At 43.2% G+C, this 19,442-nt stretch overlaps 1 protein-coding gene across 1 annotated transcript in view; it reads left to right on the top strand.

Annotated features, from left to right (window-relative positions):
* Positions 1-19,442, top strand: part of megf10 (multiple EGF-like-domains 10) — a 170,249-nt gene that overhangs the window by 58,335 nt on the left and 92,472 nt on the right. Inside the window, exon 5 of the mRNA XM_072588707.1 lies at positions 3,084-3,176. Within this exon, the coding sequence (XP_072444808.1) occupies positions 3,084-3,176 (93 nt within the window). The remainder of the gene's footprint in view (positions 1-3,083; positions 3,177-19,442) is intronic.

Genomic DNA, 19,442 nt, shown 5'->3' with positions numbered 1-19,442 from the left:
AATCCTGTTTACCATGGCTCACCCATATAACCTGCATGTTCCTGGACACAACGAGGCAATTTAGCATGGCCAATTACCCAGCCTGCACATCTTTAGACTGTGGAAACTGGAGCACCCAGAGGAAATTGTGGCTCAGTGGTTAGCACTGCTGCCTCACAGCACCAGGGTCCCAGGTTCGATTGCAGCCTTGGGTGGCTGTCTGTGTAGAGTTTGCACATTCTCCCCGTGTCTGTATGGGTTTCCTCCGGATGCCCCAGTTTCCTCCCATAGTCCAAAGATGTGCAGGTTAGGTGAATTGACCATGCTAAATTGCCCGTAGTGTTAGGTGGATTAGTCAGTGGTAAGTGTATTGAAATGGGTTTGGATGGGTTGCTCTTTGGAGGGTCGGTGTGGACTTGTTGGGCCAAAGTGCCTGTTTCCACACTGTAGGGAATCTAACCTAATCAAAACCCACACAGACACAGGGAGAACATGTAAACTCCACACAGTCAACCGAGGCTGGAATCGAATCTGGCCCTGTGAGGCACTTTTTCCCTTCTGTGCTGTACGACTGTAAAAACTGGTTGTGGTCCTCATCTATCCCGTTTTGTAATGCATTTAATTATCTTGTGTTGAAGATTAAAGTGAACATTATTCAGGCAAAAGATACTGATTGTGAAAGACAATGCAGTGAACTTCAAATGATAAAATATCATCTGTTGTCAATAATAAAACTGTTAGGCGATTTAGACTGTTGGGACATGGCTTAGTTTTATCGTAGGATGCAAATTGAAGTCACACGGATGGGAGGTTTATTCTGCAGTCAACCAAAGTAACATTGAGGTGAATGTTTCTAAAGATACCTTTCAGCCTTTTCTCAGCCGGAATAGTCGCAGTTTAAATTTTAAAAAAACCCCAAAGGACTGCGGATGCTGGAAATCAGAAAATAAACAGAAATTGCTGGGAAAGCTCAGCAGGTCTGGCAACATCCGTGGAAAGAAAGCAGGGTTAATGTTTCGGGTCCAGTGACCCATCTTCAGGACTGATTAAAGCGAGTTAAAGTGTTGGGACACTATCACTGCACCACAACAGCACCATCCACGAAAGAAAAGCTGAGTTGAAACAGCTTGAAGTTGAGAAAGTATCTAAGTGAGGATTTAGTGGATGAGATTCAATGGCAGGTTTCCCCTGCTGCTTTGCTACAGCACATCTCAGTACAAAACAGCTACATGGAGGTAAATCCAACTTCTAAAGTCAAGTTATATAGAAAATCTGCTGAATGAATTCAAATACTGCTTTAAGATGCAATATTCATTTCAAAATGAATCCGTGATGATGAAGTTCTTGTATTTTGTAACGTGTTCTTTTTACATTTAAATACTTAAAAAGAATAGCATGATTATTTCAGCCATAATTTCATCGTCAGCTGAGTTTGGTGAGTGAGTTAATGCACCTGTATCTCAGCTCAACAGTCAATTAAAATGCTTTGAAGCTGACCCCTAAGAATATATTATTTTTCAAAGATTTTGTTTGGAGTTCTGAAATCTTTAAGTGTTGAATTAAGCCTTGCAGTATTTATTTCTAGTAAAGTTTTATTTCAACTTTTAAAGCATCATGCTAGTAATGAATTTTTTTTTATAATGAGGTTCTAGCCGAGTTGTGTTTACTTGTTAAAAGTTGTCTTCTGTAAGTTATTTTTGTGAATTTATTTCTTTTCTAGCAAGAATGAACAGCAAAATTTTCATTATGATGTGATAAAGTCATGAACTACCCTATTTTCCAACAGCTTTTTGTCCTTTGATTATTAAACATCATGGAGGAGAAAGTGAGGACTGCAGATGCTGGAGATCAGAGCTGAAAATGTGTTGCTGGAAAAGCGCAGCAGGTCAGGCAGCATCCAAGGAACAGGAGAATCGACGTTTCGGGCATAATTCCTGAAGAAGTGCTTATGCCCGAAACGTCGATTCTCCTGTTCCTTGGATGCTGCCTGACCTGCTGCGCTTTTCCAGCAACACATTTTCAGCTATTAAACATCATGAACAAAGAGCCGAAGGTGGCATTGTACTGTTGAAATAACATAATTTCCCCAGTGTCATTTGTGACTCAGTGTTCCATTCTCTCAGTCAGAAAGTTGTGGGGAACTGCAGAAGGTTAAGCACAAGATCCAGGCTGACACCTCCTAGGAGTGGATTAGTGGTGCTGGAAGAGCACAGCAGTTCAGGCAGCATCCAGGTAGCTTCGAAATCGATGTTTCGGGCAAGTTGAATATCCAATGAGATGTTACACCAGGCCCTACCAATCCTTTCTGGAGGATGTTAAAGATCCCACAATACTTGTAGATCCCCATTCCAAAGAGCTGTGGTGACATCCATGTTGTTTAGCAAATCCTCACGTAGTATCTCACAAAATGCAAATTGTCTGATCAGTTATGTGGCTGTTGTGGAATCTTGCTGTGCCTAAATCAGCACTGTTTTTCACACGAAACAATAGAGGCTATACAGTAGTCCCTGTGTACCCGCAGGGATATGTTCCAAGACTTTCTGCGGAAGCCTGAAACTGCAGATAGTCACAAACCCATTTATTTAAATGGGAAATTTACTTTCCCGGCAGCCCCCGGTCCTTGCTTCTGGAACATTCCCTGTAATATGTTCGTGCCATGGTAAACCATGTGTAACTGAAACCACGGAAACCGGACCACCTGATATGGTGGTCGGCCTGTTTTTCCAATGTACTTCATTAGCTCCAATAAAGTATTTTGGAACTTCCTGAGGTTATGAAAATTACTGTGTAAGTGAAGTTTATCTCTTTCCCTTTTTCTCTCTCTCCCTTTTTCTTTCTCCCTTTCTACTCTCTTTGTATTCAGAAGTATAAATATTGTTAAGCAGATGTCACTGATTGGAGGTAGCAATTGAACTAGAATTTTGGGATGTAAATCTGTTCTGCTGAAAAGTAACTTACGGGAGGCCTCTGCTGTAGAAGTGGTCTGAGGAACAGTAGGTGTTTTTGTGCAGTAAAGCACATCTGAACTAATCTGCTGCAGCTGTTATTACAAATTGTTCACTTTATATTTCTCTCTCCTTTTCCCCCTTGTCTCTCACAAACAGCTCACTGTGCTGAGAAATGTGTCCATGGAAGATGCGTCGCTCCCAACACCTGTCAGTGTGAACCAGGCTGGGGAGGCCTAAATTGTTCTAGTGGTAAGATCTCACCTGCTTGTGTCCGTCTCGTTTGTTTTCATTGCACACTCTGTTTGTTACTGCAGCCAGTTTTATCAGAAGCATTCTTCAATGCACAAAATAATCCTGATATTTATTTTTGAAATGTAGACATACTTAATAAAAAAAGAGCTTGTAAATACTGGTTATAAGAATAGGGGCAGCACGGTGGCTCAGTGGTTAGCACTGCTGCCTCAGAGCGCCAGGGACTCGGGTTTGAGTTCTGCCTCGGGTGACTGTCTGTGTCGAGTTTGCGCATTCTCCCTGTGTCTGTGTGGGTTTCCTCTCGATGCTCCGGTTTCTGCCCGCAATCCAAAGATGTGCAGGATAGGTGAAACGGCAAGGCTGAATTGCCTACGGTGTTCAGGAATGTGTAGGTTAGGTGCATTAGTCAGGGGTAAATATAAGATAACAGTGTAAGGGAATGGGTCTGTGTGGGTTACTCTTCAGAGGGTTGGACATGTTGGGCCGAAGGGCCTGCTCCCACACTGTAGGGATTCTGTGATTACTACAGAGACAGCTGTGAAGAACTAGCCATTACTCTGTCTTCAATCACATCCTTCTTTACTCTCTCACTGTCCTCATGTGATCTTCACAGTGGGTGGTGCTTATTACATATAACCAAGCACTAATCCTTTCAGACCCATAATGTAACATTTTCCCCCAAGCTTTTGTCATATGCTTGTTTCGCTAATTATACTCACTACAACCCCATCTTCCTGTTGGTCTTTATAAATTCTGATGATCTGGAGATTTCACTGTTCTCTGCAAACATGTTCTCTAAGGATGTGAAAAAAGTAGTAGTTGGTTAGGTAGAAGTAGTTGTTCTGGACTGCCTTCCTGATGTTCTGGAGTCTAAGGTTCTCTTCTGTACAGTAGGAACTTTCATCTTTTGTATTTCTTTCATGGAGGGCACGTCCCTGCTTTAGTAGGCACTTCTTTGTTGCAATATCTTGAATCTTTGGATATTCCTTATCTCTTCTTAGTGGTATTGGACTGTGACTTCAAACAGTGTGCTGGGAAATGGATGAGTAAGGAAATCTTAAATTCTTTCTCAAAATTGAATTTTGACTGTATTTTATGTTTGATATTGAACTGTAATTTGACATTTAATATCTCAATTTCATCCAGGCTTAAATGGGGACATACAAGCTCCCAATTTGAGAATATTTAATATTATTTAATTAAATAAACCATCTTAAATAATTATTCTGTACTTGAGTCTGACCTAATGCAGTGTATTAACAGAAGCATTGCAGGAGTGAACAGAACGCGGGGGTCAACTGATCAAAACCAACCTATGTTAACTTCATTAACATTAGAAAGCAGTGTTTGTTAGTCTGATGTTTATAACTGTTTTTCTGTCTCTGTGGCACAATTGGTCAGTACATTCAGCTCTTACCTGAAAGGCTGCTGATTTGAGACCATAGAGGGATAACAGCTTCCTCCTACCAGTATTTATTTTAGGTACATTTGTGGGGTAGTAGTCATGTCTCTACCTCTAAGCAAGGAGTGCAGGATTCAAGTCCCACCTGCTGAAGAAACATCTCTGAACTGGTTGATTAGGAAATACCCAAAAAAAAAGAGGCCTCTCAGTCAGACACAGCCATGACAGGAGAAGAAGGTGTTTGTTAAGGAGTATTCTACTCCTGAGGTTGAAATTGTTTTTTATTTATTCATGGAATGAAGGCATCGCTAGTTGGGCCAGCTTTTATTGCACATCCTTAATTGCTCAGAAGGCAGTTAAGAGTCAACCACATTGCTGTGAGTCTAGAGTCACATGCCAGACTAGGTAGCTTGGCAGTTTCCTTCCCTAAAGGACATGAAAGCACCAGTGGGTTTTCGGACAATTGATTCATGGTCACCATGGTTATTTAGACTCTTAATTCCAGATTTTTTTTGAATTCAAACTCCACCATCTGCCATGGTGGGATTTGAACCCAGAGCTCCAGGACATTACTTTGTTCTCTGGATTAGATTTGGGAAGGGTTCCATTTGACTGGAAAATAGTGAATTTAACTCCTTTATTCAAAAAGGAAGAGAGATGGAAAACAGGAAACTAAAGACAGCGAGCTTAACATCTGTCAGAAGATACTAATGTGCTGAAGGCTCATAATAGAAGTATTATTATTTGAGAACTTTGGTTCTAAAATGGAGGAAACATAGCTTTTACCTTACAGTTTTATCACAGTCTGACTTTTATGTAACAAGGTCAGAAAGTAATTTTGAGCAATGAATTCAAACAGGAATTACACAATGCTGTCTAATTAAACTAAATGACCAGAAAGCCACTTGGAGAGGTCATTGTTGACTGGACACTTACCATCACAGAGACAGAGCGATAGAGATGGATCACACCAAGAGGAGGTCCATAACAGCAGAGATTACTATTATTAGATGTGATAATGCCACTAGGCTGTGGCCTCCCATTGTTGTAACTGGGGGTTAGATTAATAAAGCATAAGAAACAGAAAATAATTAGTTTAGTAAGTAATTAAACTGTTAAGTAGAACATATTATTAATGATGGCTGAAGAGGTGATATCTTATACTGCAGATGTAGGCCAACACATCTGCAGTAAGTGTTTGTGTGTGAGGAGTTTTGGTTCGGAGTTTATGAGCTGAGCTAAAGGCACTGTGATGCATCAAGAAAGGAGAAAGTTACCTGGATATCTTATACCAGGAAGCAGTCACACCTGGCATCCCTGCCAGCACCGGAGCTTAGGCCTTTCTTTGGGCTGGCAAATTATTATGGAAAGTTCACACATAACCTGCCCACCATCCTGGCACTTTTGCATCACCTCTTAAACAAGGGTCAGCCTTGGAAATGGTCATGAACCAAGCCATAGCTTTCAGGGAAGTAAAGAAACAACCTTTCCTCTGAGTTGTTGGCACACTCTGATCCCAAGTGATGTCTAGTATAGACATGTAAAGCCTCACGGTGTGGCGTCAGGGTGGTATTAGCTCACAGGTGGCCCAGTAGAGAGAAAAGCCCAACAGAATGTGCATCCAGGACTTTGGCTAATGCCGAGCATAAAAATGTCCAGAGAGAGGAGGAAGATTCGGCTGTCATATTTGGAGTCAGGAAGTTCCACCAATACCTTTACATACATATATTTGTCCTAATAACATACCAAAAACCCCTGTCAGGTCTACATAAGGAAGACAAGAAGGTATCACCCATAGCTTCAGGCTGAATTCACTGTTGGGATCTTATATTACATGTGTATAATTAGAAAGTGGAACACAGTCCGGGAGGCCAAGTAGCCAATGCAGAAGCATTGAGCCACCAATAGTATTGCCACTGGAAAAATTGGTAATGGTTTTAAATTTTCTCGACACACTTCCAGTTAAAGCTGACAATATCAGACTTTGGATGCAAAAAAGATCCAGTCCAGGCAAAACCGAAACAGCTGGTGGTAATGGGGAATATCAAAGGGCTCTCACAACCAGAATTGAAACCTTTCTGAACCTGGAGAGATTAGATCCCAGTAGAGGATGGCATATTATTATGGGGAGCAGTGTGATTGTCCTGAACAAAGGTCGCCACCAGATTCTGGCTGAACTCCACCAGTATCATCCAGGGGTTTCCAAATGAAGATGCTAGCGAGAGGTTATATCTGTTGGCCAAGATTGATGTAGACATAGCTGTGTTGGTGGGGCAGTAGCCAGAGTGCCAACAAGGACAAACATTACTGCCAGCAGCTCACCCACAATCACGGGAATGGCCGAGTAAATCTTGGACTTGGTTACACTTTGACTATGCAGGGCCTCGCATGGGCTCAATGTTCTTAATCATTGTGAACGACCACTCAAAATAGTTGGACATGCACATTCATCTGTCAAATATGGGGACGACAATAGAAAAACTGTGCGCGTATTTTACAATACGTAGACTCCCAGTGGTTTTGGTCACAGATAATGAGCCATCATTTACCAGCAGGTAATTTTGAGTATTTCCTATAATCGAATGGTATTCAACAATTTAGGACAACTCCTTACCATCCATCAACCAATGGTCTGGCAGAAAGAGCAGTCCAAACTTTGAAAGCAGGTTTGAAGAAACAGCCTACACTTTCACTAGCTACCAAACTGTCCTGGTTCCTATTTGATTGTAGGACCATCCCTCATGCAACTACAGGGATAGCTCCACCAGAGTTGCTAATGGAGAGAAGACTCCACACCAGGTTAAATCTGATCTTCCCAGACCTGGGGGGGTGGGGAGGGGAGGGAGCTTGGTGAAATGGCATTAGGAACCAGATACATGACTCTGCTAAGCGAGGGAGACAGTTTGTTACAGGGGATGGAATTTGAGATAGGCCTTAACTGGGTAAAAGGCATGGTCAACGTAAGGTTCTGTCCATTGGCGTACAAAGTTCGGGTAGGTGAGGTGGTCCGGAACAAGCACGTGGATGATATGAAAGCTGCAAACTGGCAAACCATGCAGGAGCAAAATGACAGCTTTTCCAACTATTCCAGAACCCTTGAGTTCTCCTTCTCTGTCAAGCATTGAAGACACCTCAGAATCTGGGATGGACAGTGCAGATTTCGCCATCTTGATGCCTTTGCCATATGAAGAAGAGAATGACTTTCTTTTGGGTGCAAGAGAGGAGCTATTGTGTGTTACAAGCTGCACCTATCAGAGGCACAGTTGGAGGAACCTAACCGAGTACTAAAATACCCCAAGAGGAGCAACAAAAAAAGAACCAGCCTATGTCCTCACACTCAGAGGGGGAGGATTATAATAAATGTGGTGGCGTCATCCAGTTGTACCTTATCATATAAGAGTTCCCTGACTGGGGCTGGAAGTCTGGAAGCCCTGGCTGATGGATACAATCTGTAGTGTCAGAGGTTCTGTTCACTCTGAGAGCTGGCTCTGAGGAAGCCGGACTCTCCGTGTTTAAATAAAGGATGACTTGATAATGGGATACTGGCCACTATGGAGTATTATCAGTTTCAAATATAAAGAAAAAGTATTTAATTGCACCAATTTGGATGGCATGTCAGTAGATTGGACAGAATACAAAAAAAAGACTGATAAAGTGGGAATAATTATGAGAGAAAGCTAGCCAGAAATGTTATAGTGGTAGGTAAGATTTTCTGGAGATATTTGCAAAATAAAAGATAATAAAGTGAGCATTGATCCAATCAAGAGTGATACTGTGGAATTAATAACATAAAATAAGAAAATGGCAGATGAGTTGAAGAAGTATTTTGCAGTAGTCTTCACTGTCGAGGGTATCAGTAGCATCCCTGAAATAACACTAAATTAGGAATGGGACATTAAGGAGTAGTCAAAAGATAATTATACTCACCAGGGAAGTGGTACTGAGCAAATGTGGGAGCTATGGGCTGACAATGCCAGGGTCCCGACAGACTTTACCTCCATATCTTAACAGAAATGGCTACCGATCGTTTTAATTTTCCAAGATTCTTTAGATTTGGGAAGGATTCCATTTGATTGGAAAATAACGAATGTAACTCCTTTATTCAGAAAAGAATGCAGGCAGAAAACATGAAACTATAGACCAGCTAGCTTAACAACTATCTTAAGATGTTAATGTGTTGAGGGTTCATAACATATTGTGATTATTTGAGATCTTGTGTTCTAAAATGGAGGAAATACTGTTTCTCTATCAAGTTCTGACTTTTTGTAAAAGAAAGGTTATAAAGTAATTTTGAGGAGTGAGTTCAAACAGCAATTTAATATACGCCGTGAAGTCGAACAATTCTTCTGTCGCCTCCACCTCCAAGCTTACTTTCACAATCAGGATTCCCACCCACCTTCTGAGGACCCCTTCGCCCACCTCCAACACACTGCATCCACCTGGACACCCTGCGCTGGCCTATTACCTGCCCTCGACCTCTTCATTTCCAACTGCCGTTGGGACATTAACCGCCTCAACCTGTCTACCTCCCTCCCCCACTCCAACCTCTCACCCTCACAACGCGCAGCCCTCCAATCCCTCTGCTCCAATCCGAACTCACCATCAAGCCAGCGGATAAAGGGGGCGCAGTGGTAGTCTGGCGCACTGACCTCTACACCGCTGAAGCCAAACGTTAACTCGAGGACACCTCTTCCTACTGCCCCCTCGACCATGACCCCACCCCCCGTCACCAAACCATCATCTCCCAGACCATACAGAACCTCATCACCTCAGGAGATCTCCCACCCACAGCTTCCAACCTCATAGTCCGGGAACCCCGCACTGTCCGGTTCTATCTCCTTTCCAAGATCCACAAGCCTGACCACCCTGGCCGACCCATTGTCTCAGCATGCTCCTGCCCCACTGAACTCATCTCTACCTACCTTGACACTGTCCTATCCCCCCTAGTCCAGGAACTCCCCACATACTTTCGAGACACCACCCACACCCTCCACCTCCTCCAAGACTTCAGTTTCCCCGGCCCCCAACAACTCATCTTCACCATGGATATCCAATCCCTCTACACCTCCATCCGCCATGACCAGGGCCTCCAAGTCCTCCGTTTTTCCTCTCCAGACGTCACCAACAGTACCCTTCCACCGACACTCTCATTCGTTTGGCCGAACTGGTCCTCACCCTTAACAATTTCTCCTTTGAATCCTCCCACTTCCTCCAGACCAAAATGGTAGCCATGTGCACACGTATGGGCCCCAGCTATGCCTATCTCTTTGTTGGCTACATAGAGCAGTTGATCTTCTGTAATTACACCGGCACCACTCCCCACCTCTTCCTCCGCTACATTGATGACTTGGCGCCACCTCGTGCTCCCGCGAGGAGGTTGAGCAATTCATCAACTTCACCAACACATTCCACCCTGACTCTAAATTTACCTGGACCATCTCTGACACCTCCCTCCCCTTCCTGGACCTCTCCATCTCCATTAATGACGACCGACTTGACACTGACATTTTTTACAAACCCACCGACTCCCACAGCTACCTGGATTACACCTCTTCCCACCCTACCTCTTGCAAAAATGCCATCCCATATTCCCAATTTCTCCGCCTCTGCCGGATCTGCTCCCAGGAGGACCAGTTCCACCACAGAATACACCAGATGGCCTCCTTCTTTAGAGACCGCAATTTCCCTTCCCACATGGTTAAAGATGCCCTCCAACGCATCTCGTCTACATCCCGCACCTCCGCCCTCAGACCCCACCCCTCCAACCTTAACAAGGACAGAATGCCCCTGGTGCTCACCTTCCACCCTACCAACCTTCGCATAAACCAAATCATCCGCAACATTTCCGCCACCTCCAAACATATCCCAATACCAGGGATATATTTCCCTCACCACCCCTTTCCGCCTTCCGCAAAGACCATTCCCTCCGTGACTACCTGGTCAGGTCCACGCCCCCAAACAACCCACCCTCCAATCCTGGCACTTTCCCCGGCCACCGCAGGAACTGTAAAACCTGCGCCCACATCTCCTCCCTCACCTCTATCCAAGGCCCTAAAGGAGCCTTCCACATCCATCAAAGTTTTGCTTGCGCATCCACTAATATCATTTATTGTATCCGTTGCTCCCGATGCGGTCTCCTCTACATTGGGGAGACTGGGCGCCTCCTAGCAGAGCGCTTTAGGGAACATCTCCGGGACACCCGCACCAATCAACTACACCGCCCTGTGGCCCAACATTTCAACTCCCCCTCCCACTCTGTCCAGGACATGGAGGTCCTGGGCCTCCTTCACCACCGCTCCCTCACCACCAGACACCTGGAGGAAGAACGCCTCATCTTCCGCCTTGGAACACTTCAACCCCAGGACATCAATGTGGACTTCAACAGTTTCCTCATTTCCCCTTCCCCCACCTCACCCTAGTTCTAAACTCCCAGCTCAGTAACTGTCCCCATGACTTGTCCGGACTTGTCCTACCTGCCTATCTCCTTTTCCACCTATCCACTCCACCCTCTCCTCCTTGACCTATCACCTTCATCCCCTCCCCCACTCACCCATTGTACTCTATGCTACTTTCTCCCCACCCCCACCTTCCTCTAGCTTATCTCTCCATGCTTCAGGCTCACTGCCTTTATTCCTGATGAAGGGCTTTTGCCCGAAACGTCAATTTCGAAGCTACTTGGATGCTGCCTGAACTGCTGTGCTCTTCTAGCACCACTAATCCAGAATCATACAAAGTTGTCTAGTTTCGGCCAAATGACTAGAAAGCCACATGTAGAGATCATTGCTTCCTTGGGATTTGCCATCAGAGACAGAGAGGGACAGAAGCAGGTTGATACCGGGAGGAGGTCTATAATCTTTCAGCAGTCAGGGCTGGAGTAATCCTGAGAAAAAGGCTCCCAAAGCAGAAGGCTGTTGAGGTATCAGAGAGGAAGACATCCTACAAGGTAGTTGAACATGTGAGGTTAGGAAACCAGTGTTAACGATAAATATTCTGAGTTCATGACAGAGTTGGGGTTAGGTTTTTAGGGGCTTGGGGAGTCAGAGAGACTAAGTACAATATATGAGACAAATGGATTGTTAGACCACATCGAGAGGGCCTAGAATAAATAGAAGAGGAAGTTTTCCTCCACCAATGTAAATCTCTGCTTAGAGCACATAGAGTCATAGAGAGCTACAGCACGGAAACAGACCCTTCGGTCCAACCTGTCCCATGCTGTCCAGATATCTTAATCTAGTCCCATTTGCCAGCGCTTGGACCATATCCTCCTAAACTCTTTCTATTCATATACCCATCCAACTACCTTTAAAATGTTGTATTTGTACCAGCCTCAACCACTTCCTCTGGCAGCTCATTCCATACACGAACTACCCTCTGCATGAAAATGTTAGGTCCCTTTTAAAATTTTTCCCCTCTCACCCTAAAACTATGCCCTTTAGTTCTGGACTCCCCTAGCCCAGGGAACAGACCTTATCTATTCACCCTATCCATGCCCCTCATTATTTTATAAACCTCTCCAAGGTCAGCCCTCAGTGTCTGACGCTTCAGGGAAAACAGATCCTCCAACATCCTTGTAAATCTTTTCTGAACCCTTTCAAGTTTCACAACATCCTTCCGATAGGAGGGACAACCAGAATTACATGCAATATTCCAACACTGGCCTAATTAATGTCCTGTACAGCTGAAACATGACCTCCCAACACCTGTACTCAATACTCCGAGCCTCTGGCACCAGAACAAATACATTTAACCTTGGAACAAGTGCAGGGCAAATTGCCCAGAATGCTGCCAGGCCCTAAAAGTTAGATCATGAGGAGACATTACACAGTAGGGTTATATTCATTGGGATATACAATGTTCAACAGTGATTTGTTTTGTTTTAAGATTAAAAAAAAATTGACAGTTTAAATTTGACAAAAACTTACTTCCATTGGTGGGAGAAGCCTGCCACAAAGCTGTGTAATGTTAAAATCAGAACGGGCCATCTAGGCAAGGAATTAGGAAACAGTTTGTTACATAAATCTCCTAAACCTACAATCTCTAACTCAGAGGTAAGAAAACTATCTGCTGAACTAGAGTTAGCATGATCAAATGTTGTAATTTGTTTCAAATGAACTGAATTGTGAGACTTTGCAAAAAAACTGTAACTGAGCAGCAATGTAGAGCTGGATAAAAGCAAATTACTGCAGATGCTGGAATCTGAAACCAAAAGGGAAATGCTGGAAAATCTCAGCAGGTCTGGCAGCATCTGTAAGGACAGAAAAAAGCTGACGTTTCGAGTCTAACTGACCCTTTGTCAAAGCAATGTAGAGCTCTTGCTGTTTGAGGTAAATAAGAACCCCCTCAACTTAATGTTGTTTCAGTAAATCTACCTATTGGCATTAAAATGTTAAAGAACGAGTGAAGAATGCTCTTTGGCATGTTTTTGTACACACTGTGGATGAGAGGCTCATTTTTGTAATCCTACAGTTCTTTAAATATAAACAATTTTTAGAAACACTGTTTGAGACTCCTCCCGAGCTGGGTGCATAGTTTCCAAGGCTCTGTATTTTTTTGAATGTTAGTAAGCTCAAACATGGAAAATGAAGTACAGAGGCTTGTTTGTTCCTTCTCCAGCATGTTCCAGATGCCTTGGTAATGCTAGGAAAATAGTAACATATCTTTGGCTCCATTTATCATATTGTCATTTTTCATTTTCACACTCTGAAATTATTGGCCAACAATATATTCCATAAGAATTAATCTTGTCCTGAAAATACTATTATTGAATACATAGAATTCTTCATGTGGTGATAGCAAAATATTTTAATCACTCTGTTTATACTAACATGACACTAAATGCTTTTGCAGTTCAACCAAGATAACCTGAACATCAAGACAGGGGAGTACATCTGTACCTCAAAGTAATGAATTAATTTCAGAAGTTCAAGTTTGTTTAGACCAGGAAAATATTAAAATATCAAGGTTTTATTAGTATTAATATCCAGAAATTCCAAATGCACAGCCTGATTTTATCATTCTCTGATGTATAATATTTATGAAACTTCACTCCTGCTTTGGTGCTTAGGTATTTGTCAGATAGAGTCAAGAGTGTGATGCTGGAAAAGCACAGCAGGTCGGGCAGCATCCGAGGAGCAGGAGAATCGACATTTTGAGCATAAGCCCTTCATCAAGAATGAGGTTTGTGGGTCAGGGCTGAGAGATAAATGGGCGGGGGCGGGTGGGGTTGTGGGGAGTTAGCTAGGAAAGCGATAGGTGGATGAAGGTGAGGGAGAAGGTGATAACTCAGAGGAGGCAGTGATAGACAGGTCCGGAGGGCGGTGCCAAGTTGGAGGCTTGGGATAATGTGGGGGGACGGGAAATGAGGAAGCTGTTGAAATCCACATTCATCCCATGTGGTTGCAGGGTTCCAAGGTGGAATATGAGCTGTTTCTCTTCCAGGCATTGGGTGGTAATGGTTTGGCGGTGGAGGAGGCCCAGACATATCCTTGACGGAGTGGGAGAGGGAGTTGAAGTGTTCAGCCATGGGGCAGTGGGGTTAGTGGGTGCAGGTGTCCCAGAGATGTTCTCTGAAATGTCCGCAAGAAGACGTCCTGTCTCCCCGATGTAGGGGAGACCACACCGAGTGCAATGGATGCAGTAGATGACTTCGAACCGCCACTTATCAGGTAGAGCTCAGCTGAGAAACATGCTCACCCACTGAGTCAGAAGGTTGTGGGTCTAAGTCTCATTCCAGAGTCCTGAGTATAAAGTACTCCCAGCACTGCAGTACTGAGGGATTATTGCACTGCTAGAAGGTGCCATTTCTTTTAAAGGTATAAACTGAAATGCTTTCTCCACTCGATGAGGTAAAATATCGAGGAGCAGGGAGGTTCTCACGAGTTTCTTCAACCTTATTTATCTCTCAGACAATATCGCTGAAAAACAGACTATCTGGTTATTAACCACCTGACAGTGTAGGTAGGACATTGTATCTGAAAGATTGCACCTTTAAAAGAGCAGCATTCCTTCTGTTCTCTCATCTACTCTTGCCTCATTGCCCTGATTATTTTACTTGCTTTTCCAGTATTTCTCCAGTTCGCTTGGGTAGTTCTGGATGAGATGCTCTTTGGCTCTTCCAGAGACCGATGTTGCTTTTCTTCTTTAGATCCTCCTTAAAACCTAGAAAACTTTCCCTCCGCTTCCCATTGCCGCTAGTGTTAAAAGGGCTTCTTGAAGTCACCTTCACTTCCCCTGTTGAATTGAACTCGTTGTCTATGTCCGGCAGAACCCAAACTGGCTGACGTTGAACAGGTTATTGCTAATCAGCTGCTGCTTAACAGTTGACAACACCTTCCATCACTTTTGATGATTGAGAATATACTGCGGCAGTAATTGGCTAAGTTGGATTCGTCCTTTACTGAACCAGATGAATAATGACTAGATAATCTGCTTTTGTAATCTTGATTGAGAGGTTGATTATTTGCCTGGATGCCAGAGATAACTCTCTGGCTCTTCTTTGAAATAATGTCATTTTTACACCTACAGGAACCGAACAAATTGGGCTTCAATGTAATTACTCATCTGAATAACAGCACCTTTAACAACACAGTGCTTCTTCTGTACTTATGCACTCAAACTCTAGAATGGGACTTGAACCTAGTCCTTGTAGTTCAGAGATAAAACTGAGCTATGGGTGTTTCCATGGCTTACCATTCACAGCTTTGTGATTAGCTTTCCATCCTGTCAATACACGTGAGGACTGAATGCCACAGGACACACATTGTATTGATCCATGAGCCAGCTGAGAGACAGCTCCTGTGTTTCTTACATAAGATATCTGTTAAATATTCATTGAGACTGTATCATTGCTGGGTACACTTTGGTTCTCGTATTGATTTTATGTTAAGGCAGTTAATTAGAATGAAGGCATATGGTTATTACAGCGTTGAAATGCAAATAGAAGATAGTAAATCAAAGGTTCATTAAGTTTTTTCACGGCTTTTCTCAGCTGGTGAGAATGTGGCTACCACATGGAGTGTTTGGGTTAAATGATAAAGCAGTGATGATGAGTGGAGAAGGAATCACTTCCCGGGATGATTGAGGATCTGACCTTCTGGAAGATACAATCTATAGAGCTACAGTAAAAAAGGAAAAGCAGTAAGGAGCTATCCATTCCCTGCAGAAATTATAAAAGGATGTTGAGAGAGGGCAATAAAAAAATTGGTTAACTTAAGTTGAGAGTGGAACAGTAAGGGAGAATGGTTGGAAGACCTTTTGAGGAACACTGTAAACCCATTGGAGAAAAAATGGTAAATTCCATGAGATGTGAACAACATTACACCATAACTGTAATATTTAAGATCCTCTTCTGCACTGTAACAATTCTGTGATTCTCTGACTTCATACCCAACTGACAAGTTTTCAGTAATTTCCATACTTTTTCACTTTTTCCTTTGCACAACCACTGCTCCACACATTTCATACGCCCATCTTGGCTGAGATGATCCTGCACCTTTTGAAAAGTATTATTCCACCAGTAACTCTGTTTATTTTTCTCTTTCTCCCCATTTTCCTGTTTCCTGATCCTATTAGTATTCACAATTTTCAGTTCTGAATTCATTCTGAACGTCCATTATCTGCTCCCTCCAGAAGTACTGAATTGGAAGGGGACTAAAATACGGCAGGGAGATTTGCTAGAGCTGCTCGGGAGGATTTAAACCAATAAGGTGGCCGGGGGGATCCTAGGGAGATAGTGAGGAAAGAGATCAACCTGAGACTGGTACAGTTGAGAAAAGAAGCAAACAGTCAGGGCAGGAAGAAACAAAGTGGAGAACAAGGTAGGACTGATAAATTAAACTGCATTAACTTCAATGCAAGAGGCCTATCAGGGAAGGCAGATGAACTCAGGGCATGGTTAGGAACATGAGACTGGGATATCATCGCAATTACAGAAACATGACTCACGGATGGGCAAGACTGGCAGCTTAATGTTCCAGGATACAAATGCTATAGGAAAGATGGGGGTGGGGTTGGGTGCAAGAGAGGAGGGGAAAGTAGCATTTTTGATAAGGGATAGCATTACAGCGGTACTTAGAGAGGATATTCCTGCGAATACATCCAGGGAAGTTATTTGGGTGGAACTGAGAAATAAGAAAGGGATGATCACCTTTTTGGGATTGTATTATAGACCCCCTAATAGTTAGCCGGAAATTGAGAAATAAGTTTGTCAGGAGATTTAAGTTATCTGTAAGAATAATAGGGCAGTTATGGTGGGGGATTTTAACTTTCCAAACATAGACTGGGACAGCCATAATGTTAAGGGTTTAGATGGGAAGGAATTTGTTAAGTGTGTACAAGAAAACTTTCTGATTCAGTATGTGGATATACCTACTACAGAAGGTGCAAAACTTGACCAACTCTTGGGAAATAAGGCAGGGCAGGTGACTGAGGTGTCAGTGGGGGAGCAGTTTGGGGCCAGCGACCATAATTCCATTAGTTTTAAAATAGTGATGGAAAAGTATACGCCGGATCTAAAAGTTGAAGTTCTAAATTGGAGGAAGACTAACTTTGACAACATTAGGCAAGAACTTTCAAAAGCTGATTGGGGGCAGATGTTCGCAGGTAAAGGGATGGCTGGAAAATGGGAAGCCTTCAGTAATGAGATAATGAGAGTCCAGAGATAGGATATTCCTGTTAGGGTGAAAGAAAAGGCTTGCAGGTGTGGGGAATTCTGGATGACTAAAGAAATTGAGGGTTTGTTTAAGAAAAAGAAGAAAGTATATGTCAGTACAGACAGGATAGATCGAGTGAATCCTTAGAAGAGTATAAAGGCGGTGGGAGTATAATTAAGAGGGAAATCAGGAGGGCAAAAAAGTGACATGAGATAGCTTTGGCAAATAGGGTTAAGGAAAGTTCAAAGGGCTTTTATAAATACATTAAGGACAAAAAGGTAACTAGGGAGAGAATAGGACCCATCACAGATCGGCAAGGCAACCTTTGTGTGGAGCCACAGGAGATGGGGAAGATACTAAATTAGTATTTTGCATCAGTATTTACTGTGGAGAAAATATGGAAGATATAGAATCTAGGGAAATAGATGGTGACATCTTGAAAAAGGTCCAGATTACAGAGGAGGACGTGCTGGATGTCTTGAAATGGTTAAAAGTGGATAAATCCCCAGAACCTGATCAGTTGTACCCTTGAACTCTGTGGGAATCTAGGGAAGTGATTTCTGGGCCCCTTGCTGAGATATTTGTATCATCGATAGTCACAGGTAAGGTGCTGGAAGACTGGAGGTTGGCTAATGTAGTACCACTATTTAAGAAAGGACAAGTCAGGAAATTTATAAACCAGTGAGCCTGATGAAAATGGTGGGCAAATTGTTGGAGGGAATCCTGAGGGACAGGATTTACACGTATTTGGAAAGGCAAGGACTGATTAGGGATAGTCAACATGGCTTTGTGCATGGGAAATCATGTCTCACAAACTTGATTGAGTTTTTTGAAGAAGTAACAAAGAGGATTGATGAGGGCAGAACGGTTGATGTGACCTATATGGACTTCAGTAAGGTGTTCGACAAGGTTCCCCATGGGAGACTGGTTAGCAAGGTTAGATCTCATGGAATACTGGGAGAACTAGCTATTTGGAAACAGAACTAGCTCGAAGGTAGAAGACAGAGGGTGGTGGTGAAAGGTTGCTTCTCAGTACATGTAGTGAAGGAGGCCTGTGACCAGTAGTTTGCCACAAGGATCAGTGTTGAGTCCACTACCTTTCGTCATTTATATCAATGATTTCAATGTGAACACAGGAGGTATAGTTAGTAAGTTTGCAGATGACACCAAGGTTGGAGGTGTAGTGGACAGCGAAGAAGGTTACCTCAGAGTACTATGTGATATTTATCAAATAGGCCAATGGGCTGGGGAGTGGCAGTTTAATTTAGGTAAATGTGAGGTACAGCATTTTGGAAAAGCAAATCAGAGTCAGACTTATACACTTAATGGTAAGGTCTGAGGGAGTGTTGCTGAACAAAGACCCTTGGAGTACAGGTTCATAGTTCCTTCAAAGTAGTGTCACAGGTAGATAGGATAATGAAGAAGGCATTTGATAAGCTTTCCTTTATTGGTTAAAGTATTGTGTACAGGAGTTGGGAGGTCATATTGCGGCTGTACAGGACATTGGTTAGGCCACTGTTGGAATATTGTGTGCAATTCTGGTCTCCTTCCTATCGGAAAGATGTTGTGAAACTTGAAAGGGTTCAGATAAGATTTACAAGGATGTTGCCAAGGTTGGAGGCTTTGAGCTATAGGGAGGGGCTGAACAGGCTGGGGCTTTTTTTCCCTGGAGCATCGGAGGCTGAGGGGTGACCTTATAGAGGTTTACAAAATTATGAGGGACATGGATAGGATAAATAGACAAAGTCTTTTTCCTGGGGTTGGGGAGTCCAGAACTAGAGGGCATAGGTTTAGGGTGAGAGGAGAAAGATATAAAAGAGATGTAAGGGGCAACGTTTTCACGCAGAGGGTGGTATGCATATGGAATGAGCTGCCAGAGGATGTGGTGGAGGCTGATACAATTGCAACATCTAATTGGCATTCGGATGGGTATATGAATAGGAAGGTTTTGGAGGAATATGGGTCGGGTACTGACAGGTGGGACTAGATTGGGTTGGGATATCTGGTCGGCGTGGACAGGTTGGACCGAAGAGTCTGTTTCCATGCTGTACATCTCTATGACTCTAAACCTCTATGTATCTAAGTACTGATTTAATTTGCTCTATAGATCTGCAAAATCTGTTCACCAGGTTTACAATTTCTTTCACATAAAACAAATATATGTCGGTCTATCTACTGAGAGAACCAAAAACTCTTCAGTTTTGTTTTGTA

Source organism: Chiloscyllium punctatum, chromosome 2 (genome assembly GCF_047496795.1).
Source record: "Chiloscyllium punctatum isolate Juve2018m chromosome 2, sChiPun1.3, whole genome shotgun sequence".
NCBI classification, from domain to species: domain Eukaryota; kingdom Metazoa; phylum Chordata; class Chondrichthyes; order Orectolobiformes; family Hemiscylliidae; genus Chiloscyllium; species Chiloscyllium punctatum.
The sequence above is the reverse complement of the archived record's forward strand: the minus strand, read 5'-3'. Positions and strand labels throughout refer to the sequence as shown.